Source organism: Protomyctophum bolini, assembly GCF_963924005.1.
Source record: "Protomyctophum bolini genome assembly, chromosome: 5".
Taxonomy (NCBI): Eukaryota; Metazoa; Chordata; class Actinopteri; order Myctophiformes; family Myctophidae; genus Protomyctophum; species Protomyctophum bolini.
Window position 1 is genome coordinate 17,703,735 of NC_137866.1, and position 26,144 is coordinate 17,729,878.

General features: G+C 43.2%; 1 protein-coding gene across 1 annotated transcript in view; it reads right to left on the reverse strand.

Moving 5' to 3' along the window:
- The window catches only part of LOC308314980 (immunoglobulin-like and fibronectin type III domain-containing protein 1), a gene marked incomplete at its 5' end in the record, with an annotated part of 30,080 nt that extends 4,572 nt beyond the window's left edge, over positions 1-25,508 (reverse strand). The window contains 20 exons of the mRNA XM_080762804.1: positions 98-406; positions 1,578-1,706; positions 1,973-2,152; positions 2,457-2,622; positions 3,224-3,354; positions 5,762-6,082; positions 6,750-6,894; positions 7,494-7,618; positions 15,001-15,144; positions 15,666-16,059; positions 16,203-16,915; positions 17,700-17,875; positions 18,450-18,546; positions 19,090-19,222; positions 20,300-20,513; positions 21,193-21,235; positions 22,812-22,911; positions 23,294-23,433; positions 24,750-24,860; positions 25,487-25,508. Of these exons, the coding sequence (XP_080618930.1) occupies positions 98-406; positions 1,578-1,706; positions 1,973-2,152; positions 2,457-2,622; positions 3,224-3,354; positions 5,762-6,082; positions 6,750-6,894; positions 7,494-7,618; positions 15,001-15,144; positions 15,666-16,059; positions 16,203-16,915; positions 17,700-17,875; positions 18,450-18,546; positions 19,090-19,222; positions 20,300-20,513; positions 21,193-21,235; positions 22,812-22,911; positions 23,294-23,433; positions 24,750-24,860; positions 25,487-25,508 (3,793 nt within the window). The remainder of the gene's footprint in view (positions 1-97; positions 407-1,577; positions 1,707-1,972; positions 2,153-2,456; positions 2,623-3,223; positions 3,355-5,761; positions 6,083-6,749; positions 6,895-7,493; positions 7,619-15,000; positions 15,145-15,665; positions 16,060-16,202; positions 16,916-17,699; positions 17,876-18,449; positions 18,547-19,089; positions 19,223-20,299; positions 20,514-21,192; positions 21,236-22,811; positions 22,912-23,293; positions 23,434-24,749; positions 24,861-25,486) is intronic.
- Positions 25,509-26,144: the final 636 nt, after the last annotated feature.

Sequence of the window (26,144 nt, forward strand, 5' to 3'; positions counted from 1 at the left end):
GTTCTCAAGTTATATGCAGATTAAAGATGTACTGTACGTACACAAGTATAGACAGAGACATGGTGCATTTATTGACTGTAAGTAAGATTCTACGTACTGGGCAAGGGCATGACGAGGATGTACTTGTCCAGATCCTGCGGCGGGCCATCTCCTCCATGGTTGGTGGCGATGACCCGCACCCAGTACATGTCCATGGACCTCAGACCCTTCAGCGAGTAGGAGGTCAGCAGGACCGGCGTCACGTTGCAGCGCGACCACTCTGACACCTCGGTCTGTCGGACCTCCACGAAGTAGCCCTTGGCCTCGTCCCGCACGCCCTCCTTGACCTCCGGCTTGGTCCAGGACAGAGAGAAGTGGCTGTAGGACCTCTCCGTCACCTTCACGGCCGTCACCTTCCCCGGAGGCTCTGCAGGTGTGGGATGGAAGAGGCTCAAATTAACCCCGGGGCTCTGCAGATGTGGGGTGGTCAAGAGGGTCAAATTAACCCTGCAGGGCTCTGCAGGTGTGGGGTGGTCAAGAGGGTCAAATTAACCCCGCAGGGCTCTGCAGGTGTGGGGTGGTCAAGAGGGTCAAATTAACCCTGCAGGTCCTGCAGGTGTGGGGTGGTCAAGAGGGTCAAATTAACCCGCGGGGCTCTGCAGGTGTGGGATGGTCAAGAGGGTCAAATTAACCCTATAGAACACTAAACCCAACTTTTGTCACACCATCACTAAACCCACATGTTTTACCCTATTATATTAAAGTACAGCAATATAACTTGAGGTACTTACTCTTTCTTTATATTTCAACACACAACAAAAAAAAAAGATAGTATGGGGGGGACAAAATTGTCAAAAATATGGGTATATATATATTAAAAAAATGAGAAAGTGCCCAGGTATATCTTTTCGGATTAAAGTTGTTCCTGTTGAGCACCAACGAGCCCTTCTACGTTCTGTTGGCTGACATGTCTGTCACCTTAATTCATATCTGTTTTTGTAATTATTTGCATGCGACATGTGTCATACTTTTATTTTGAAGGGGTTTTTGGTTTGAGTTCAGTGTGTGGCTGAGAGCCTGGTAACTTTCCACTGGGGTTTCCTTGATTGGTTATTGCACTCACCTGGCTGCTCAGAATCAGAAGGAAATGTTTGAGGCAAGCAGCAGCAACAGTTTTATCTTAGCACCCAGCTAGAACGGGAACAAGGTAATGTGTTTGTGTTTTATGATTCTGTGCATTTACTTTGGATATGTTTATATTAACAGAGAGGTGTTGCTTTTATGTAAACATTGTGTTTATTCATAATTATGTTTTGTATGTGTTTTAAAGGCCCATTCTGTATGTTATTGTTTTATGACCTGGTTTGTAAAGTTTGTATGTTGTAAGAGCTCATTTTAGAGCTCTGTCCAGAAAAGAGGTGTTTCACACAAAGGAAAGGACTTTATGTTCAAAACAAGGTCTAAGGCTGAGAATAAATAAAACCTTCTGGAAACATCAGTATGCTTCACCATTCTCTGGCTTGGGTTCACTACAGATGCGATGAACAATACATTGTGTGATGTTGAATTAGTGAACCGGATTAAGTATTAGTACTTACTTTTAGGATCTCTGGCGTGAACAAACTCTGAAGGGTTGCTGTATTCACCAGGTCCTGACAGGTTGATAGCAGCAACTCTGAACTCGTACTCCATTCCTTCTACGACGTCCGTCACGGAGCATTTCTTCTCTAGAATGATACATAATGATACAATAGATGCGTATATAATGTTGTTACATATATTATGATTCTGATACATGTTAAAATATGTAATATGTTACCATGTTATTTTTAAATAAAGCCTTCTAAATAATCCACCCCCCTCCAAGAATGCACTCACTCTTTCTGGGTTGATGAGTATACTAATTATAATAATTAAAGCCTTTAATTAATTAATTGTCAGGGTTGATGAAACTCCACATGTTAATATATGTATATTATATAATATGTAAAACCTTTAATTAATTCATTATTAGGGTTGATGACAGTCCACAGGTTGCTGTTGTTCTTGCGTTTCTCCAGGATGTATCCCAGGATGCGAGACCCTCCACTGTAAGCAGGGGGCGCCCAGCACAGGTTGATGACATCCTTAAAGGAGCTCACCACCGTGGGCGGGGCTGGAGCACCAGGAAACGCTACAGGAAATGACGGTGAAAACATTCATACAAAAAAAGAACTTACTGTTACAAAAAATATATATTGTGACCCGTTTTGGGTTTTCAAAAATGGGATGCCACGGTCACATTTGGTGGATTCATTAACTAAAGCACTAACCTAGCATCCACTAACCTAGCATCCACTAACCTAGCATCCATTATCCTAGAATCCACTAACCTAGCATCCACTAACCTAGCATCCACTAACCTAGCATCCACTAACCTAGCATCCATTATCCTAGCATCCACTAACCTAGCATCCACTAACCTAGCATCCACTAACCTAGCGTCCCAGCCTGCAGGTCTTCGGTCTCCAGAAGGTCACTGAAGCCCTCAGAGGTCACCGCTCTGATGCGGTAGCAGTATCTCCTCCCCAGCTCCACATCTGTATCTCTGTAACAAGGAACACCTGGAGTCTCTCCCAGCTTCTTCCAGGTGTTACGGCCCACCTTGGTTCATCAGACAGACAGACAAGCAACTGTTAGCATTTAGGAGTCAACAATCATCCCTATAATATTCAACAGTATACATTACAGTACAAGCCTGAAACCAGTAAAGAAGGAATAACGTCTTGCTCTTTTTGAGGTGCCGGACCGATCACATCGCAACATTGTTTTCGTTTGGCCTGCGCCGTCGGGGCGGACCACTAATCGGAAATCCGGGGGTTGTTCCGTATGTTCCACGTACCCAGCCTTGAGTGAAAAACACACCCTGCCTCGTAGTGTAATTTACAACATACAGCAACCTGCCCTACGCAGAAAAATAAATGGTGGCAGAGCTGCCAGAATGTGGAATGTCCTTCCAACAGTCATACAAAAGTATGACTCCTCACCCTTCTTCAAAACCGCTCTGAAAGAGCACCTACGCCGCCCCACTGTTTACTCTCCATATCTTGCTTTTGTATTATCACTCGTATATATTACTAGTCTAATAGGCTCTAATAATAGGGTCTAATAAGGGTCTAATAATATATGGGATGTTTGCACATCAACAGAATCCACAGATACAACAGTTAACAACAACAACAACAACCACCACACACTGACACACCTGTTGTCTCTCCAGGGTGTAGCTGGTGATCTCTGACCCTCCATCGTCTTTGGGGGGTCTCCACTTGAAGTGGATGCAAGTACCGGAGCTCTCTAGCACCTCTGCTGGACCCAGGGGGGAGGTGGGCTTATCTGAAAGATGAAGGACAGTGGCTTTAATGTTTTTGTATGTCCAATGTCCCCCGCCTGTATGTCCTCTGTCTGTCCACATGTCCCCTGTCATGTCCACATGTCTCCTCAAGGAGATGGCACTCATGGAGGACAGTCGCACCCTTCCGAGTTCCCTCCCTACTCCAAAGGAGGAATCCAAAGCCAGCTCAACTACTTTGTGCTGGTCTACGCTGCAATACGACAGGGATTTATCGAAACACAGGCAGTTACCAAGGATTAGAAAAAACAAACTGAACTTTACAGAGAGACGGTGCTTCGTTGCTGAAGGCTGCGAGTGAAAATTGGTCCCATCAAGGAGGGGAAAAAACAGCGAGATGGCAGTAACGGTAAGGAAAATCATCTGTTTGACTTTAATTCTCTCTGTAAACTGTACTGGACCAGTCACCATGAAAACAATGGGGACTCCTCATCCAGCCATTAAACAACATATATGCCTCAGACCTCCTGAACTGTTATGGATGTACGACAGCAATATGTCCACATGTCCTCTGTATGTCCACATGTCCCCCATAGTGTAGTTTAACCCTGTCTGTTCAAAGGCTGGACGAGTGATTTTCTTAGCCATTACTGAGGTGATCACTGATCAATATTTTAGGTGTTTGCTTATAGTTTGAAATTATGCAGTGAGTGAGTTTTTCAATGTGGTGTGTCTATTAATAAAAACAGTTTTCACAAAGGTCTAAAAGCTCTGTAGACTGGCTGTTTTGGAACATTATTGAATGGGGCTTAATAGTTCTGTTAAAATGTGTAGTACTTCCGCTAACCACTAGATGGAACACTTTCCTAACTTGCTGTGTGTATTTTGATACCACATGCAAAGAACAAAACACACCCCTGAATGACATTGTTACTATAGAACCTTGCATTTATGGCATATTATGTAAATATGCCATCTTTCCAACTATATACAGTTATGTCTCTCGAGGAAAACTTGAGAGAATATCTCCGACTCCATTATTGGATAGATTGAAAATACCTTTAACGTTTAACCACTTGAACCCCAGCATCCCTATTCTGCATGGGGGGAATATTTGGCAAAGGTAGCACTGTGAGCTTGTAGATCTGCTGCCTTTGAAGATTTGATATAGATTCAAAAATAACAAACCAAGTAGTAGTCTAGTAGATTTTGTATATTTAATTGATATTAAAACTGTCACTTGTCTCACTCACCCAGTATAATGAGCCTTGTGAAGGCCTCTGTGGTTACCTGTCTCACTCACCCAGTACAATGAGCTGTGTGGTAGCCTCTGTGGTTACCTGTCTCACTCACCCAGTACAATGAGCTGTGTGGTAGCCTCTGTGGTTACCTGTCTCACTCACCCAGTACAATGAGCTGTGTGGTAGCCTCTGTGGTTACCTGTCTCACTCACCCAGTACAATGAGCCTTGTGAAGGCCTCTGTGGTTACCTGTCTCACTCACCCAGTACAATGAGCTGTGTGGTAGCCTCGGTGGTTACCTGTCTCACTCACCCAGTACAATGAGCTGTGTGGTAGCCTCGGTGGTTACCTGTCTCACTCACCCAGTACAATGAGCCTTGTGAAGCCCTCTGTGGTTACCTGTCTCACTCACCCAGTACAATGAGCTGTGTGGTAGCCTCTGTGGTTACCTGTCTCACTCACCCAGTACAATGAGCTGTGTGGTAGCCTCGTGGTTACCTGTCTCACTCACCCAGTACAATGAGCCGTGTTGTAGCCTCGGTGGTTACCTGTCTCACTCACCCAGTACAATGAGCTGTGTGGTAGCCTCGGTGGTTACCTGTCTCACTCACCCAGTACAATGAGCTGTGTGGTAGCCTCTGTGGTTACCTGTCTCACTCACCCAGTACAATGAGCTGTGTGGTAGCCTCGGTGGTTACCTGTCTCACTCACCCAGTACAATGAGCTGTGTGGTAGCCTCGGTGGTTACCTGTCTCACTCACCCAGTACAATGAGCTGTGTGGTAGCCTCGGTGGTTACCTGTCTCACTCACCCAGTACAATGAGCTGTGTGGTAGCCTCGGTGGTTACCTGTCTCACTCACCCAGTACAATGAGCTGTGTGGTAGCCTCGTGGTTACCTGTCTCACTCACCCAGTACAATGAGCCGTGTTGTAGCCTCGGTGGTTACCTGTCTCACTCACCCAGTACAATGAGCTGTGTGGTAGCCTCGGTGGTTACCTGTCTCACTCACCCAGTACAATGAGCCGTGTTGTAGCCTCGGTGGTTACCTGTCTCACTCACCCAGTACAATGAGCTGTGTGGTAGCCTCGGTGGTTACCTGTCTCACTCACCCAGTACAATGAGCCGTGTGGTAGCCTCTGTGGTTACCTGTCTCACTCACCCAGTACAATGAGCTGTGTGGTAGCCTCTGTGGTTACCTGTCTCACTCACCCAGTACAATGAGCTGTGTGGTAGCCTCGGTGGTCCCGTGCTGGTTCCTCAGCCTCAGGGTGACGGTCCCGCGGGTCCTGCGGGTCACCTTGCTGAGCAGCAGTCTGCTGTTCTGATCGAACCTCTCGATCTTCACGCCTCCTCCACTGCCGGAGTCCTGGTCATGGAGCTCCTCCCCCTCCAGGAACCAGCCAATCGTCGCGGGTCCTCCGCCGCCGCCGCCGGCCAGGAAGGGCAGCCTGAAGACTGCGTTGTGACCTGCCCGGACTGTCAGCGGCTCCGAGAACGAGGCCAGGTCGCCGGGGTCGACCCGGGGCGGGTCTGCAGCGGCAGGGAGGTGGAAACGCAGGTTTAAATTATCTGATCCATTTAAATTAATTTAATTACAGAAAAGTTTTTGCACCACGGAACCTTTCTCACTGGATGAGTTTCAGGCTACTATGCACAGTATGCAGTGCACGCAATGAGAGGAGAAGCCGATCAGACCGCTTTGCTTGGCCCAGTGGATGGGACATTTATTTAAAAAACCATACTCATTGATTCACTCGTGTATACTATACCACAATCAGCTTTAATTGAAAAAGGTCAAACATTGATATGCGATTAAAACGTGATTAATTTTGATAAATTAATTACAATGCCTCAAATTATTTTTTTATCGAGTCCCAGCTAGCCCTTATTTAAATAATTAGAAAAAACGAGCCTCTGTTGCATTTCCGGGTTATCAGGGAGGAGGGCGCTGTTGTGGTGAGCAGTGATGGTTAGCATTAGCGCAATACCCCCTCAGAAACGGTCCGGAGGGATGCGAGACAAAGTCACAAATGAAATCCGATCATCGGATGCGCGACGGCTCACCATGGACAGCGCTCAAAGCTTTAGAGATACAGGGCTTTGAATATCCTGCTTTTAATGGAGATAAATGGAGCCTGGAAGTAGTAAAGATCCCGTTAAGTAGCCTATGTCTACTGCATGGATGATGACCTCTGACCTTTGACCTGGACGGTGGCCTCTGTCTTCCGTCTGTCGGCCTCGAAGCGGTACGTTCCAGAATGTTCCTCCTCACAGCTGACGATGACCAGCCTGTGACTGCAACCCTCCTGGCTGATGATGAGGACGCCCTCTGCTGGACTGATCTGTAAGTCAAAGTGACATAATGGACCAATGAGAAGGTAGGAGCACCCGCACACTGTTTTTTGTTTGTTTTTTCAACCAAGGTTCATGTTTCAGGTTATTAGTAAAACAACTAATGAAAACAAGTGTGATTTATTTTCCACTTGCTGCTTTCTTTCGTTTTAATGATTTTAGCAATTATTTTAGACAGCTGGTGGATGGAAATGAAGCTCCACCCACGCGGCAACTTGCAGCGTCGGCCAGAAAACCGGAGACTATTTGCCGGCGCTGCAAATTGCCGCGTGGGTGGAGCTTCATTTCCATCCACCAGCTTTAGGCATCTTCGTGAATCCACTGTCTGGAAGCAGTGATATTGAGCCTACAACACACAGTATGGCATGCCCCTATAGTATCCCTCGGCTGTTTACACTAGTTTTGGGTCCCGGGCATTGTCCCTCGAGTAAAAGGCATATAAGCCTTATTACCCCGGAATCCCATATGGAAAAAAAAGAAAGAAAATGTCCTGAACGTGGCTGTAAGGTTACATTTGTACCTTCAAGTCATATCCCAAATGAAGGCGATAAAAAACCTAGATAACGGTTTTGCGGCATGCGTTCGTTACCTTCTTGCCGTCTTTGAACCAGCAACCGTCACAGTGGTCAGCACTCAGCTTGCAGCTCATCTCTGCTCTCTGACCCACAATGGTGGTAACATCACACAAGCCTCTGACGAAATGGACTCCTGCACCTGCAGTAGGCAGGCAGACAGACAGGGGAACTTATATATATTTCCACACAACAACTCTAAGGTATATTAATGACTTAGTTAAATGTAGAACATTCCCCTTTAAACCCTCTAGCACCCAGAGTTGCTTTTTAGCAACTAATTTAATTTAATTAATTACTAAATTATTATTATCTTTTTCTGTTCTTTTTTCACCTAAACGTCATCAGTGATGTTCATTGCAATGCCATTTCAATGCCATTGGTCATGATATTTGCATATAAACACCCCCCACAGAGGCTGAAATTCACACAAATAAAAAATGTCTGGACTCGATTTTGAACATTTTTTAACCTAAGACTTTTGACCTTTACCCTAATTAAAAGTAGGTAAAATAATTGTAATATATGTTTTTTTGTGGTCATTAGAATGTCTAGAACATGTTTTATTCATTATTGTGAAAGATATCCCCCAAATGTAAATTATTAATTTATTATATTATTATATAATTATTATAAAATGTTCATCAAACTTTATTTTTTAATTTTTTTTAACATATTTTTTTGTGTCAGTCCTAGTAGTACAAAGTAGTAGTAAGGTTGAAATCTATTTTTTGCAAGTAGAAATTAATGCGGGTGTTAGAGGGTTACACCATATAGTATTGCTGTGCTGTTTTAGCCATAGACGTTACTTCTTTCTATATACACCCCTCTCTCTGAAAACAGTACTCTCCTTGTGAGAACCCAACAGGAACATAATTTACAACAACCAAAACCTTTAGTTTTGGAGTAGTTTTTGGGGTTAATATCAGGTTAATATCAGGGTATTAATACATCACCCATTCTTGAGATAAGGGACAAAACTTTTTTCAAACTGGATTTTTTTTTTTTTTAAGATACATTCAAATCAAATAGATGTATTTGTAGACACAGGTCTCAACTACCAATCTTGAGAAGGAACAGGTTTTTCGCATAACATTTCTTTCTAAAATGGGACATTTATGCACTTAATACCTGATTCATGTCAACTCCGTCAGACACACTAAAATCCCTTTTAATTGAATTTTATCATTTCAACAATAATATAAAGTCCTCAGTTATCTTATAATGGCTTTCAGTAATCAAGTTAAGTAATACAAATCTTTTAATATTATTTTGTTCCAATATCACACTATTATGAAATATCCAATTTCTCAAAACCGTCATTTCAACCTTTATTTTCAATATTATAACATGAAAACCATGTAAAAAAAAAAAAAATCATCATTACGTATCATTTCAGTTGGTGTTTCAATACATAAGCACAAAAGATTTGACAGCAAATTTTCTATTTCTTTGGAAATTAACAAAAACATCACGGGACGAACGTCTGACGGAGTTGACGAACATCTGACGGAGTTGACAAGTTTAACTGATTTAGGTTCTAGACCACCTAGGATCTTGATTCTGATGACTAATCCCACATTTTCAAGGATGAGGAATACAGTGGTACTATTTAGATTTGCCCTGTGAACATGGCAGCCATTTTTCAAAATGGCCGCCAACTTTCTGTTATTTCCCAATAACTCAAGTTCTACACCACCTAGGATCTTGATTCTGGTGACTAATCATACATTTTCAAGGATGTGGGATACATTGGTACTATTTAGATTTGTCCTGTGACCATGGTAGACATTTTTCAAAATGGCCGCCAACTTTCTGTTATTTCCCAATAACTCAAGTTCTACACCACCTAGGATCTTGATTCTGGTGACTAATCATACATTTTCAAGGGTGAGGAATACAGTTGTACTATTTAGATTTATCCTGTGACCATGGATGGTAGACATTTTCAAAAATGGTGGACCTGCTATTATTTTACCAATTTACTCAGGGAATATTATCAGAATAATATAAAATCTGTGAATACATTTCTTACCAATAATTTTCTTCACCAATGTTTGTAAAGGTGTCTACTAACATATCCCACATTGGTTTCTATTTGACCACCCTAGGGGCATGTTTGACAGCTGCTGAAAGTTGGGTACCATCAACAACCAATATAAGGCTAAATGTTCTACATTTCATTATGCTTTAAGTAGCATGTGGCATGTCAAACTAGGGGCTTTTCATGATTCTGGATCCATTCCAAGCATTAGTTTTGCACAAAAAACACTACGTTGGCTAAAAACGGCCATAGCCATCATCACAGATGTGATGAGGTCAGCACATGTCGGCACATTTGGGCAAGTGGCTATGGCCAAACTAGGGGGTCTATGGCCAAACTAGGGGTCAAACTCCTTGGGCTAAATTCGGTGAGGTGAACAGTGAGCAGTGAACAGTGAGCGAAAGACTGAAGACAGAAGATTTGGCTTCAGGACCATCAGGCAGGATGTGCAGACACTGAAGGCATCAGTGTCTTTCTCTGTGTCCCCAGCATGTCAACCAAAGCAATGTTACCAAATCAAAGGAGTCTTCACCTCATGTCACCTGGGGCTGGGTGAGCAATCGTATCCTGTATCTAAACTCACAACTAAATACAGACACTTGGCCAGACTGCCGTTTGAAAGGGTCAAACCCCTCATCCTGATTGGGGAAGACCACCCCACCTAATCACACCAACCGAACAAGTGAGGTTGGGGCCTCCAAAAAAAACCCTGAACCTAATCGGGGTGTCAAGAGACCAAAGTTTCTCCCCCACAGTTCCCTGCAGTGGCCAGTGAAGTCAAACTGTGCATCTGTACCTGAAAGGGGCAAGTCAAAGGCCAGAAAGCCCACCTCCTTTTAATGTCCTGTCAGTAGAAACTCAACCTGCACCTGAAATAAGCCCTTACCTCTCCCAGAGAAAGTTCATCCTTGAAAATGTAATGATTAGTCGCCAGAATCAAGATCCTTGGTGGTCTAAAACTTGAGTTATTGGTAAAATAACAGCAGGTTGGTGGTCATTTTGAAAAACAATGGCTGCCATGGTCACAGGACAAATCTAAATAGTACCACTGTATTTCTCATCTTTTAAAATGTATGATTAGTCGCCAAAATCAAGATCCTAGGTGGTCTAAAACTTGAGTTATTGTAAAATAACAGCAGGTGGCGGCCATTTTGAAAAAAAAATGGCTGCTATGGTCACAGGACAAATCTAAATATTACCAATGTACCCCACATCCTTGAAAATGTATGATTAGTCACCAGAATCAAGATCCTAGGTGGTGTAGAACTTGAGTTATTGTAAAATAACAGCAGGTGGCGGCTCTTTTGTAATATGGCTGCCATGGTCACCACGAGACAAATCTGTGATGGCCCCATAGCCAAAAATGTTCCTTAAGGCATGCTCTAACTGTGTGCCAAATTAGAATACTGCCCATTATTCAAAAACAATAATTTTATTGTTTTAGGAACACTTTTGTCAACTCCGTCAGATACACGTCAACTCCGTCAGACACAAAATCTGACGGAGTTGACGTCTGACGGAGTTGACAAAATGGCATTTGTTTTCATCTTAACCCTCTTTAGTACAATGTAGCCATTTTGTTTTTGCTTAATTTTGTTAGCTAAACCTAACCCCTAAACTAAAATAATAAACATTAATTTGGAATTCTTAACAAAGATCATAAAAATGTGCAGACGGAGTTGACATGTAAAAGCTGTGACCACATTGTTATCAACATTGTTTGTTTAAAATATCAAACAATTGAATGCTTGTCAGACCAGGTACTCCACTGTTGCAACAAATATAAATGGGACTTGGAAAAGGAGTCTTCAGGCTAAATCTGTCGACAATATTTTCTGATTAATTTAAGACTTTTAAAAAAACCTGACGGAGTTGACGGAGACGTGGGACGAACATTTGATATGAGATATTTAATAGAAAATATAAATTAAAATTAACTGTGTATATTATTTGCTATGTTGTTGACAATCTACTTTAATTTAGTATGTATATTTATGTGATTGTGACAGTATTAGACACTTTTTTGGCAGTTTGAAATTGTGGCCACTTGCTGGGGACAGGCTAAATACAGGCCTTTTTGGGTACAGGGCCTGCTTTTAACTAATTCAGATGGAATATGAAAACAATTATAATGAAATTAAGGGCATAATAATACACAACTGTATTACACTTAACTTTGCAAGTGCTTTTATTTTTATGAATTAATTTATTTTTTACATAAAATAAGGCTCTTATGTGTGGGACATGTTTTTTCCACTTTTGTCCCTCATCTCAAGAATGAGTGACGTATACTATTCTGTACTGCATGATTTCAGTGGTGGAAAAAAGTACTCTCATTTTTTTACTTAAGTAAAGGTATCAATACTACAACATAGAAATACTTGAGTGAAAGTACAAAACTATTGACATCAAAATGTAATTGTTGCAGAATGTAATTATGCAGAATGTCCAACGTCAAGTTTTCGAATGTATAAAAATATTTATTTTAAATAGCAGATCTGCAAGCTCGCAATGTGTCGCACCGCGAAACATTGTGAGCTTGTAGATATGCTATTTTCAAATGGATAAAAGGCTGAAGAAGTGTTTAATGTATGTTTTATAATAACAAAAATCCAAATCTACAAAGTAACTTGGATCGGATAAGTAGTTACATACTCCCACACACACAGTACAAGTAAAATTATTGGCAATTGGAATGAATGTACTTAGTTACTTCCCACCACTGTATGAGGTATAGTTTTCTTACCGATCTCTGTGTCCTGTATAAGATGTGCTGGTCTTCTACGTCTAGAATGCATCAGGACAACATCTGTGTTCTCGCCTGTGCTTTTACCTTCAAATGAAAAATAATCAAGTGTGTGTGTGGGTGGTGGGGGGGGGGGGGGGGGGGGGGGATCTTTGTGTGAGGTCAAGTTTACAAAGGATTGAGGGTTACATTAAACGGCTCTCACCACCAGTCACATGATCATGTTGTGTGTGTTGGTCCGTCGGCTTCACACTGCGTCCTTCCTCACCATAGCCTTCATCATTGTAGTCTTCATCACTGTCACCACAGTCACCTGGTGCTTCGTTATCACCTGCTTATATTAATACATCTCTGTCACCACATGGGCACCTGCTTCATTATCTGTTGGGTTTAAAACACTAAAACAATATGAATAATTCAATATCACCTGTTTAGAATATTACTGACGAGTGATGAATGTTGAATGGATGAACTGATGGATGAATGCCAATAGAATAAACGTACCATACTTTAGTTTATGTACTTATAGTATACTACATGGTATACACATCAGAGTTGCCATGACTCCTTATTATAAGCAACATTCGGTAAAGTCACTTGTACATAGTGGTAGGGCTATAGAGTTATTGTTTGGGGGGAGGGCGGGCGCCTTGCTTCTAAAGTGTAGTAGTTTATTTGGACTTGCTTCCTGATGCTGTTTAAACCTGCGGTTTAAACCCTGAACATGTATTTTCTCCATCTGAAAATACGTTGTGCCAGGGAACCCCATACAAGTTTTGTGTTGTTGAAGTGTTTCAAAATATATTCCAGATATTTAACTTTTTCGTTCAAGATTATTTATTTTGTATTTTTTTTTAAAACGTTACTGCTGGCCTCGTTTTCATATAGACCAAGCCGCTTGTCCACAATATCCAGGGGTCATCAATTATGTCCTACAGGGGTCAGGGGTCATCAATTTGTCCTGGGCTCAGGGGTCATCAATATGTCCGTACACAGACAAATATGTGCCCGTGTCAAAGGCCCCTTTTCCACTAGCAAGGTGGAACCGGAACTTTCCAGAACCTGAACCTATTTTTTTAGTTCTCGGTTTGTTTCCACAGCGCACAGCGCGGTACGGCACGGTTTCAGACCAGGTTCTCAGAACCTTTTTTCGGCCCTGCTTTTGAGGTAGTACTAACACTGAGTTCTGGGAACCTATGGGCGGGGCCAGCAGCGCTGCTGCTCTCGATTGGTTGAGCTGAGGTGACTTAACAGGTTCTTGGAAACATATGGAAACAGAAGCAGAACTTGGTTCTGGAACTTCACAGGTTCCTGGTAGTTCTGGGATCTGGAAAGTTCTAGTTCTGGTTCTTGTTCCACCCCATAGTGGAAAAGAGGCCAAAGACTGCGTTCGAATTCATAGGGTTGTTCCCTACTCCCTTTACTCCCCGTTTGGGGATCCAGACTTAGTGGACTCTAATAGTGATGATTTCGGACAGTACTCCCTATATCTATGGGGAGCACCGAGTCTGACGTCAAGATCGGTAGAGGGCGCTATACGTCCGTGGGTTCATGTTTTTTTTTAAATGCCCATAGGGATTTTTCAGATAGCCTAATTAAGAACAGTTTGAAAAATAAACAAATCATCCCGGCCGTTTCACTCATATGGATATGAAGAAATTAAGAGACTACAAGAAACCAGTCAAAACTTTCATGTTACTGCTGCTGAATTAGTAATTTTTTTGCTAGAAACACGTATCAAATAAATGCCTGCAGGCTGCCGTAAACCATAGAGAGCCACCTCCCTGACAAGGACAGTTTGTTAAATTATTTTTAAATTCATGGATGAATGAAGGAAGGAATTAATGTATAAATAGGTTAATGAAAATATGTTTGCAGGCATTTAGGCCAATGTTTATGATAAAAAGGTAGGCCTAATGATTATTATGAATAAATTAATATTATATCCATAGTATCCAGCAATAGGATAGTGCACCACCTTGACAATATGAAAACATCATCAGCATTTACCACATGAACCCCTGCTATGCCTGGGGGGGAATACGCCAAAAATATTCGATCTATAAGCATTGTGACGTCCGTATTGTGAGCTTGTAGATCGGCTACTTTTGGTAAAGAATTACCAAAAGTAGCCAATCTACAAGCTCACAATACGGACGTTTGGTGTTAACAGAAACAGCACAGCGGTCCAATAAATTACTATCTAGGCCGAGGTTATTATATATTTATCGCAATTCAATGAAATAATGTTATATAATATATATTTCATGGCAGGAATGAATGAATATTAATAAAACATGTGTTCGTGATACAATCAATGTGTATGTGTCTCACATGCATGTATGTAGCATACGTTTGTGATAAAATAGGTTATTCTCGCAAATATATTCTACAGCAAGCAACTGATTCCTCTCCTAACGTCATGCGCTGGGTGATACAATGAATCAGATTAGTAATGCAATTGCAAATTAATATACACTTGTTTTATTATAAATAAGCAATTGCAATTAAGTGCACAGATCATTTGTCTCGAGATCTGTAGCTTTGAGATCCGCCAGGGAAGAAGGAAAACAAACGTTCAAAAAGTACATTTGCGTTGATTTCTTTCACTGGTTCAAGCAGCGGGTGATTTTTAACCCGCAGCACAGGTGAGTCTTGACCAGCCGAAGCCACGCAAGTCTGACTAACGGGATGTCTGATTTATGTGCAGTCCCCGTATGGGGTTAGATCTTACCTGTTATGTGATGCTGAGACAGGACACCTGGCTGTCCCTGGCCACCTTTAAGGCCACCTTTAAGGCCAGCTATAAGGCCACCTTTCTGGGCAGCTTGCTTTGAATCCATCAGATGCTTGGTAGAGTCAGTGGATTCCCACTGAACTGAGTTCAGTGTGAATGTTAACGTAACACTGATGGTAGCAGTAGAATGTAGCAGTTAGTAGGCCTAATACATTACTAACGCTCTTCAGACTCCACCTTAGCCCTTAGCACTTGGCCTGCCCGCAACGACCTTGCAGGATTATGCAAAGGCTAATTTAGATAGCATGTTATGTAGACATACTGTATGCCAGATCATTGTTGATCATAGTTTCAATGTACAGATTCTTGGCCGTTAGCCCAGCTCACTTCACACAAGTGTGATTTCTTTTGGGGGGTGGGGGGCTGTTTGACTGATGATGGGTTCTTGGTTATACCTATAATCCAGTAGGCCTAATCCTAGATGACAATGTCTATGTATTTGATCTATTACCTTGTGTTGTCCTTGTCACTCTGGATTGCGAGCGTCTGCTAAATGCCTGCTGGATGTGTACTGTTTGTGCTTGGCAGCTTAGACCCCGTGTAATAAAACCTGGAAGAGAACATTGATATTCAAGCGAGTGTACAGTGCAGTGTTTTCTTACCAGCTACTCCGTCCGAAGCAGTCTGCACACGTGTTTGTGTGCGTCGCCTGTTCTCGTCGTCATCCAACATCAGATCCACTCCGTCATTTTTGGTGACTCGTCCAACACCGTTAGAATCCAACACGTCACTGCCGTCCTCTCTCCGGCCTCCCACCACCTCCACGCCGCCTTCTCTCCAGCCTCCCGCTGTCTCCATGCCACCTTCTCTCCAGCCTCCCGCTGTCTCCATGCCACCTTCTCTCCAGCCTCCCGCTGTCTCCATGCCACCTTCTCTCCAGCCTCCCGCTGTCTCCATGCCACCTTCTCTCTGGCCTCCCGCCGTCTCCATGCCACCTTCTCTCTGGCCTCCCGCCATCGCAACGCCGTCACCTCTACGGCCCCACGCCTCCAGAGGCTAATTTCACAAAGAAACAGGGGGTTGGCAAACAAATAACTTAAAACATAAGCCCCACTTCTAAAATAGCGGAAATAGTGGATCTAACAAGCTATCAACACGTCGCGAAGCGACGCATCGATAGCTTGTGTGCCCCTGCACACCTCTACACCGTCTGCTCTCCAGCCCTCTGCCTCCACGCCATCTCCTCTCCGGCCCCCCGCCGACCCCACACCGTCACCACTCCGGCCCCCCGCCACCTCTCCGCCATGTCCTCTTCGCCCCCCTGCCGCCTCCCCATGCTCTGTCCTCCCCACCTTTCCAGACGTATCGCCGTCTCTTGACGCCTGATCAGACGTCGTCAGCGTGTCCCTTCTGGCTCCCGGGGCGTCTGTGACCCTCCTGTCTTCACCGTTGGCTATCGTCACTCCGCGTCTACTACCGTCACTTGTTTTATCACCACCGGTCAGCCTGCTATCAGCCGCGAAGAAGAACTCCTCGGCCGCCATCGCTCCTTCTGCGGTTTCTGTTGTTTCTGTCACCCCCATGGATGATACATTCCTCATCCTCATCACAGATTCATTCATCTTCATGGCTGACTCATCCATCTTCCTCATTGCTGATTTATTCATCTTCATGGCTGACTCATCCATCTTCCTCATTGCTGATTCATTCATCTTCATGGCTGACTCATCCATGTTCCTCATCGCTGATTCATTAATTACCTTCATGATCTTCATGATGGCTTCGTTCATCTCCTTTTCCTGTTGTTCCCGGTTCATCTTCTCCAGGTCAGTCTCTGATCCCGATCCTGCTCCGTCGGCCAAGGTTGTTTTACCTTCTCTCTTCTTCCCTGCATCTGCCGGGTCCGTGTCGGCTGTGAGGACATCAAAAACCACAACATGATTCATAAGCCACAGCATGAATCATCAGCCTACAGGACTGTTCCTTACCTCCCACCAGCAGCCTACAGGACTGTTCCTTACCTCCCACTACATGACTGTTTCATACCTCCCACCAGCAGCCATGCGCTACAGGACTACATGACTGTTTCATACCTCCCACCAGCAGCCATGCGCTACAGGACTACATGACTGTTTCATACCTCCCACCAGCAGCCATGTGCTACAGGACTACATGACTGTTTCATACCTCCCACCAGCAGCCATGCGCTACAGGACTACATGACTGTTTCATACCTCCCACCAGCAGCCATGTGCTACAGGACTGTTTCATACCTCCCACCAGCAGCCATGCGCTACAGCACTACATGACTGTTTCATACCTCCCACCAGCAGCCATGTGCTACAGGACTACATGACTGTTTCATACCTCCCACCAGCAGCCATGCGCTACAGCACTACATGACTGTTTCATACCTCCCACCAGCAGCCATGCGCTACAGGACTACATGACTGTTTCATACCTCCCACCAGCAGCCATGTGCTACAGCACTACATGACTGTTTCATACCTCCCACCAGCAGCCATGCGCTACAGGACTACATGACTGTTTCATACCTCCCACCAGCAGCCATGCGCTACAGGACTACATGACTGTTTCATACCTCCCACCAGCAGCCATGTGCTACAGCACTACATGACTGTTTCATACCTCCCACCAGCAGCCATGCGCTACAGGACTACATGACTGTTTCATACCTCCCACCAGCAGCCATGCGCTACAGGACTTTGCTCCAGCGATAGCGGCATAGACTCCTCTGTCCGCCTGCCTGACATCTTTGATGAGCAGCCTGTGGGTCAGTTTATCTTCTGATGCCACAAAACTGTGTTTATCTCCACTCTGCAGCATAGCGTTCTTCCACATCCATCTGATCCTGGAGGACACCACAAGATCACTTATTACCTTAATAGAGTTAACAGTGACACTTATTATCTTATTAGGGTTGACACGTTTTACCGAGTGCCACCTGGTGGACAAAAGTGGTGGTGCTTGGTGCGACCTGATTACAAGCAATAATGCACTGCTGAACTGAAGCTAATGTGGTTGGTCTTACAGGGCAGGGCCCTAGCATCCATGCATAGCAACCGCCCCGGAGTGGTTCCAAAAATGAAACACAGCGAGGCAATCTTATAGCGATATCAAACGCCTCAAGACGAGCCCAGTCGTCATTAGCACTGCACATCATTTATTTATGATGAGTAAACCTGTCCTTAGGATCCAATAGAGTTAATGCTTAACTAAACATCCATCTGATCTTGGACACCACAACAACAGTGTTGTTGACGAAATCCATCCACTTTTTTTATAAAAATATATAAATTAATTAATTACTAAATATGACAATTTCATGAACAAATAAAAACTATTGAAAACTAATAACTTGAACATGGGGTGATCAGTGAAAACTAATAACTTGGACATGGGGTGAGTGAAAGCTCTATACTAACTTGGACATGGGGAGAGTGAGCACACACTCGAACACGGCATCCTCTCCCTCCTGGGCCTTCACCTCCTCGATCTTAACAACAAATCCCACATTGCAGACTAACACAAAAGAGATAGAAATCAAGTTAGGCAGGAACACGCATGCACACAGCATGTAGAATTAGAGAGAAATGAGGCAACCAGGTTCTCATGTACTTGGTACAGTCCTGGTTGTGCTGGCTGAGACTATGTCCGCCAGTGGGTGGTGCTATTTCACAAGTTATTTTGAATAAGTGTACCTTGTTTTAAGACAGGTGTTTGACATTGTGTAATTAGGTCTCTTCTGAGCCTGCTCAAGGTGTGCTAGATGGTAATTAGCAGTGCAGCACACTAGTTTGTTCAGTTCAGTTTGGTGTGTGAAGGAAGACAGATGTCCTTTTTTCCTTGTTGTGCGACAAAGCATTGTCTGTGAGTATGTTTTGCATCTTTGTGATTATGTATGTCAAATTAATGATCATTTATGCTACATTTGAATCAAACTGGGACTTCAGTAAAAGAGATTGAACACCCGATATCTTTGTCCGGAGTTATCTTTCTGCCTAACTGTGCCTCGAAGCAGCGAGGGCAGAACACTGGTCATAGGTCATATGACTATATTTTTACCTTTGAACTCTGTGCTGCACATCTTGACCCCTCGATCCACATCTACTTGGTACCGTCCAGCGTGTTCAGGTGAACGGTCACGAACGCCGAGCACCGTCTTCTTCCCCACAGACTTCAGGATGTTTTTCTGATCCTGTTCACCCTGAAATATATTTTACAATATTAATATATATATATATATATATATATATATATATATATATATATATATATATATATATATATATAATATATATAATATATATATGATCCTATTCACCCTTCAATATACAATATTATATTATCCTGTTTCATTTAATTTCAATCTTTATTTAGTTCTCGGAGAACACACTGAGGGCTGGGACCCTCTTCTTCAGTGGTGCCGAGATGACAACAACAACATCAACAAAACACCTGTTACAATATACAATATAATATGTCTCTGATCCTGTTCACCCTGAAAGGAAAGGGGCTGCATTTTGCATTAATGCTGCATTTGTGGTCTGGAGAGGGCAGCTTTTCACAGACGGGTAAAGGGCAAGCCCCCTTTGTTGTCCATGTGTACACGTGCAATGTGGAATGAAATGCATGGGATGTAGTCAACATACTGATGGAGACGTACAGTACATGAGATGAAATAAAGTGTAAACATGATGTTTAAACCGGAGTTGGTCTGACATAATAGCCTACAGTCCGACATGCATGGCCGGTTAAGACACATGCGTTGTCGGTTAAGACTCTCCCCTGGCCTCCGCGTGCGGTTAGGGTTAGGGTTAGGGTTTAGCCGTAGTAGGGTGTTAGACTACTGCATGTGTAACATGGTTAATAGTGATTCCACTTGCCCAGGAATTATATTGTATTGTGAGTGTTCGTCACTTTAAGAGTTCGAGCAGTTGCCGTAAGGAAATTATGTAACCTATTGCGCATTCATCTGTGCTATGAAAGCGGTAGGTTGTGTTTATTTTGCTCTACAGATTATTTTATTGTTTTCATTTGCAATTCTGCATTATATGTGTGTGTGTGTGTGTGTGTGTGTGTGTGTGTGTGTGTGTGTGTGTGTGTGTGTGTGTGTGTGTGTGTGTGTGTGTGTGTGTGTGTGTACACCCAGAGTTGGTAAGTATAGAATAGAAACAGCCTACTAATGTGTAACAGTCGTGCGACTGTTACACATTAGTACGTCGGACAAAAGATATGCACCCGTTTTAACCCAACGTGACTGAGGATGAATGACCTTTGACCGCTCGTCCTCTCTCTCCTGTTTCTTCTCCTCCAGTCTCCTGAGCGTCGACCTCAGGTCTTTGACGCCGAACTCTGTGCAGATCCTCTCGTAGTCTCTCTTCTCCGAGCTCATCAGGATGTCCCAGAAGCTTTCGTCCACCTCCCCTCCGTCCTCCCTCTTCACCACCTGCACCTGCTGCTGCGGCTGAGGAGCTTCTGGCTCTTTGCTGTTGAAATAACGACGGAACGAGAGAAATGCTGAAAGTGCACGACTTCTGTCTGTTTCAGGTGAGTATACGACGTGATGCATTTTGCTCGAATAAGAGTTGGTGTTAGTGCATATCTCTGCTGCCAGGCAGAAAGTCTAAAATATTAACTTTTCAGGGGGAAAAAAACAAAAAAGATTTTGAAAACAACACAACACTGCCTCATCAAAGTTTGTATGGTGACTTAATACATTCTCAGATACTTGAATGTGTTCTTATATTATCATCACTTTACTCAAATATACAGCGCAAGTGGACTAAGACATAATATAAATAGTTTTTTTGTCCATCATTGATTAGAATGACCAAGACAGATGGGGAACTAGGAGATTTGAGGTTCCAATGGAGGTTTAGTCAGAAGCACTTTTTAACCGATTCCCTCCCATTACCATAGGCAGTAACGTGAGGCCAGTGAAATGTGCGACATAAACATTGAAGAAGAGCCATCATCTGGCAGACCTGGAAGTGATTGCCCTCCATTATCTCGCCAGTCTCTCTCGCAGCTGTGAACTATCATTATGCTTAGTGCAACCTCGAATTAATGCTTTATCAAGCTCCCAACTTTATCCCATTCTGAGCACTTAAACACTAATAACGGTGTGTGCGCAAGCATGCAACCTATTCTCCTCAGTTTTGGTACCTTTTCCTGAGCAGTTTCCTGAACTCCGCAGGGTCTGGAGCAACTAAAACAGAACAGAGTCTGACAGTTAGTTCATATTTTTTAAATCTTAGGTTCTTTCTTTCTACAAGAAACTGAAGGTTATTTACTCACCAACATCCTGCATAACATCCTCCTTCTGTTTGTTGAATACAACTACACATGGAATGGACATGGATGATTGATTATATTATATGAGATGATATGGTAAATGGTGCATTCATATAGCGCCTTTATCCAAGGCACTTTATTAGATTGTGCAGTACATTCATCCATTCACACACATACACGTTCCTTACACCGATGGCGGCGGAAACCATGCAAGGCACCGAGCTGCTCATCGGGAGCAATTAGGGGTTCAGAGTCTTGCTCAAGGACACTCCGAGGACCGACACTAACTCTAACTCTAGAGTGGCCTAACGCGGCCACTCTACCTCCTGAGCCACTGCCGCCCCATGATATGATACAGTATAAACATCTAACAAACAAAACGTTCATAAATGTGTTTTTGGTAGATCATGTCTCTATTGTAACGATTCTTAATGACAATCACTTTTATACAGTCGGAAAGCCTGTTTATTTACTTTAATGGAGCCTCATTTCTAAGGAACATGAGCTATTCACGTTTTAAGATTTTTAATCCCATCCATTAAAATGGAGCTGGACCACTTTGGATGACGGACTAGCCGGGTCGAATGTTGCCCAATAGACACTCCCAGACTGTAGACTGGTGCGCTTTGTTATGAAACGAGTAATGTTCCGTCTTTTGATTAATCTCCATATATGGCGTTGGGCGTAAATATTTAATAGGACGGAGGAGACCTCCGTATGGGGCGAAAATAATGTTAACTATGGAATTGTGCATTTCCCGTCAGTGTGTCAGGGTGAGAGAGCACGTGACATCACGTGACATCATCAGGGATGGAGATATTAAGCCCATATATGGAGATCCCTGAAAATCTAACCTCAAACCCTTAGATCTCCATATGGAGCTGACCTGTTCTGACATTCCATATGTTGATCCTTCCCCATCCATCCTTCCTCTTCGATGTCTCCCTTTTGACTGATACCTGTCCATTTAAACTCTATACGGGCCTGCCCCAAAGTTAATAGTGCAGCCGGCAAAATCAGGCCCGAAAATTAAGATCTTACCCCCCATGCCAAAGCGCCAGCGCTCGCCCAGCAGTCTGCCGTCACCCAGGCGGATGCGTGCACACGACCTCGCCCTCAGGCGTCATACTGGTATATATACAGTATAATAATTGTATTGATTGTCATTGCAGCTACAGTTGTAGCTTTGCATCTGGAAGGTGAACAGCTTTTGCAGCAGCTACAAATGTCAGATGCATCTTTGTATCTTCATGTCGCTGGCTTCCGTAAACTGTATCTTTGCATCTGCCCGTGTGAACGCAGCATCAGTAACATTATACAAGTTATTGCCATAGAGACTAAATATAATCTACCAAACAAACATTTATGAACTTTTGTTTGATGTTTATGGTAATGAAGGAAATTACAAATTGTGGACACAATACACACACGCACGCACGCACGCACGCACGCACACACAGACGCACGCAGACACACACATGATAGCTTACCCACTATGACATTCAGAGCAGCCGTGCAGACAGCCTTGCCATATGTATTGACCGCAAAACATTTGTACGTGTCTCTATCGTCCTCACATACTGTAGGAATCTACCAATAAAATATAACAATTTATATAAAAACACATACCTTAGGAATGTACAGATACAAATAGCAATGTATAATATACTTCTGCACACGGTGAGTAGTAGAGATACGTCAGTGTTTTGCAAATCTCACGGCACACTTGTTTTCAGAGTTAAAATAGCTGATTTACAATTTCACAAGGTGTTACAAAGGTGCACTTGTAAATCTGAAACTAATTTCTGCTATTTTTTGTGCTATAAGTATGCACATGCCCCAAATAATTTGTTCATATAGAAAAACGTTTAACAAATTATCAAATCAAAAACACGATGTGTTAATGTAATAAATAGCATATCACCCGCTAAGAAAATTCTCTGTATATTTTTTCTCAGCTCTATAAACTCACCTGTAGCAAACATTCGCCTGTGGACTCGTCATATTTACTCATAAATCGGTCCTGGTCCGACATGTCGCCTTTCGCCCGATTCCACGTCACCTGCGGTTTGGGCTGACCTGTGACCTTGGCCCTGAAAACCGCCGTGTTCCCTAAAAGTTACGCAAACATTGACCACATCTATGAAGTCCATTGTATCGGTTCATACATGGTAAATATTAATACATCTATGAAGTCCATTGTATCGGTTCATACATGGTAAATATTAATACATCTATGAAGTCCATTGTATCGGTTCATACATGGTAAATATTAATACATCTATGAAGTCCATTGTATCGGTTCATACATGGTAAATATTAATACATCTATGAAGTCCATTGTATCGGTTCATACATGGTAAATATTAATACATCTATGAAGTCCATTGTATCGGTTCATACATGGTAAATATTAATACATCTATGAAGTCCATTGTATCGGTTCATACATGGTAAATATTAATACATCTATGAAGTCCATTGTATCGGTTCATACATGGTAAATATTAATACATCTATGAAGTCCATTGTATCGGTTCATACATGGTAAATATTAATACATCTATGAAGTCCATTCTATCGGTTCATGAATGGTAAATTAACAAACAGTACAAGTATTTGTTCTGCAAACAAAACAAATACTTGTACTGTTTGCAGGTTGTGTTGCTTTGCTCTCATGTAAGAAGACATGTCTGCCAGTGGTTCCCAAACATTTCTCTGTTGTAGATGTTGCATAATATCCATGGACTGAACATGATGTAATGTTTAACCAGCGACGGCTCCAGAAAATGGTGACTGGGGGGGACTATGGGTGGGCTGGCTGTTTGGAGCGGGGGCTAATTAATGTTGGTTTACATATAGAAGTCAGTCAATTGGGTTGTGGGGAGGGGGTCTAAGACCCCACTTGCATTATGGGAAACTCTTAGATCTGACATGATCTTACATGGAAAGGCAAAGCTAAAAGCAAAAACTACAAGAATGCTTTGAATCATTTGACTTCATTTGAAATGCAAATGATTCAAAAGTATTTAAATGTGAGTGTTCATATAGTATTCATATTGGTTTGAGACTCATCCATAGAGCTATAAATGATAGAGACCGAACCGGAGCGTTAGCCCCGCCCCCAAGCTATTCATTTCAGTGGAAGTTGCTCAGCGGAAGTATAAGTATAACTCAATGGCTCGAGCGAGCGGAAGTTTAGCCTAGCCTAGCCTCGAGGTCAGGGCTTACGCACGTGACGTCATGAACGTCCGTCCACCTCCATGAAAGTGCTGCAATTCCACATTTCGCCAGTAGGTAGTGGCATCTTCAACGTTGGATAGCCTTACTGGGGGCTTTGATTCACCCTCCTCTATGGTCAGTAAGTTCAGAGGTCATGGGGTCAGACTCACCCTCCTACAGTCAGTAAGGTCAGAGGTCAGACTCACCCTCCTCTACGGTCAGTGGAACAGGTTTCTTCAGAAAGACGGGAGTGTTTTCCCCTTCAGGGATGTCGTCTTCAAACTGACCAGTTTGAGGAAGACGAGATCTCTTCTTCACTGCTGACACGCACGCACGTAAGCACACACGAACAATACAACACAACACAACATGACACGGGATCTGCATACATCACCAGTGGTGTAAAGCAGTAGCCTGGCTAATAAACCAGACGCGAATCAGCCGTTGGCAAAACAAATTGCCTGTGATACTCGTCTGGCTTATTAGCCAGGCTAGTAAAGCAGTGGTTCCCAAACTTTTCATGTCAAGGACCCCCAAATTGACACTCATTAGGCCACAGACCCCCATTTGAAAGCATATGTCAAGGACCCCCATAAGAGAAGATCTTTCGGCTCTAGCAATGAGCATTTTCATTTCAAGGGCCCCCGGGTTGACCTGAATTAGGCTACGGTCCCCTATTTAATGGCATGTCTATCTCTGGGACCCCCATTTATATTGTAAAATCAAAGTTAATTTAACTCTGTACAAACTCTGTACAAATGGAACTCCATTTGTACAATCTCTGAGTAACAGACGCATAAGGGTCCATTTGGTTGCAGGGGACCCCCTGGAACTCGCTCAAGGACCCCCGGGGGTCCCCGCACCCCACTTTGGGAACCACTGGTGTAAAGTAACCAAGTAAATATCCTCAAGTAAAGAACCACTGGCATAGGATTAGGGTTACGGCGGGGCTCCACTGCAGCCATCACCGTCGTGTCAGCGTTGCGTCAGTGTTGTGTCAGTGTTGTGTCAGGGAATGTTCTCTTTTTAAGCAACGAAGGGTGGCTCCACTGCCGACGCTGCGTTCCATTGCGCTGCGTTCGGTGACAAATGTAAAAAATGGCCCCGGTTTGATTTTTTTACGCTGTCACACTGCCGTCCAGACGGTCCAGTCATGTATATAAAACACATAAAATATGATTAAATGTAATTGCATTGTATAATTAAACGCATTTACGGTTTGGTTGAACGCTTGATTTTGATTGGAATTGGTTGGGATTTCAACTAAACGTTTCTCTCAGGAATGTTTTTGAAAACATTTGAAGCGAGAAATGGAGTAGATGCAGCAATCGAAAATGTATTCTATTATATCAACAGTATTATAATACAGTACTGTTACGCAACGGCCTCAGTGGAGCCCTGGCGTTTCAGTGGAGCCCTGGCGTTGCGGTACTATTTTTCTAACAAAACGAACAAAATAAGGCGAGCGAGTGTTTTCACCTCTCTTGGTTCCCGACTCGCCTTCGAATTTTTGGATATATCGACTGACCAGGGAGTAACCTGTAAAAGGACAGGAAGTCATCACTTATCGGTTCATAATATCTAAATATCAAGCATCTCAA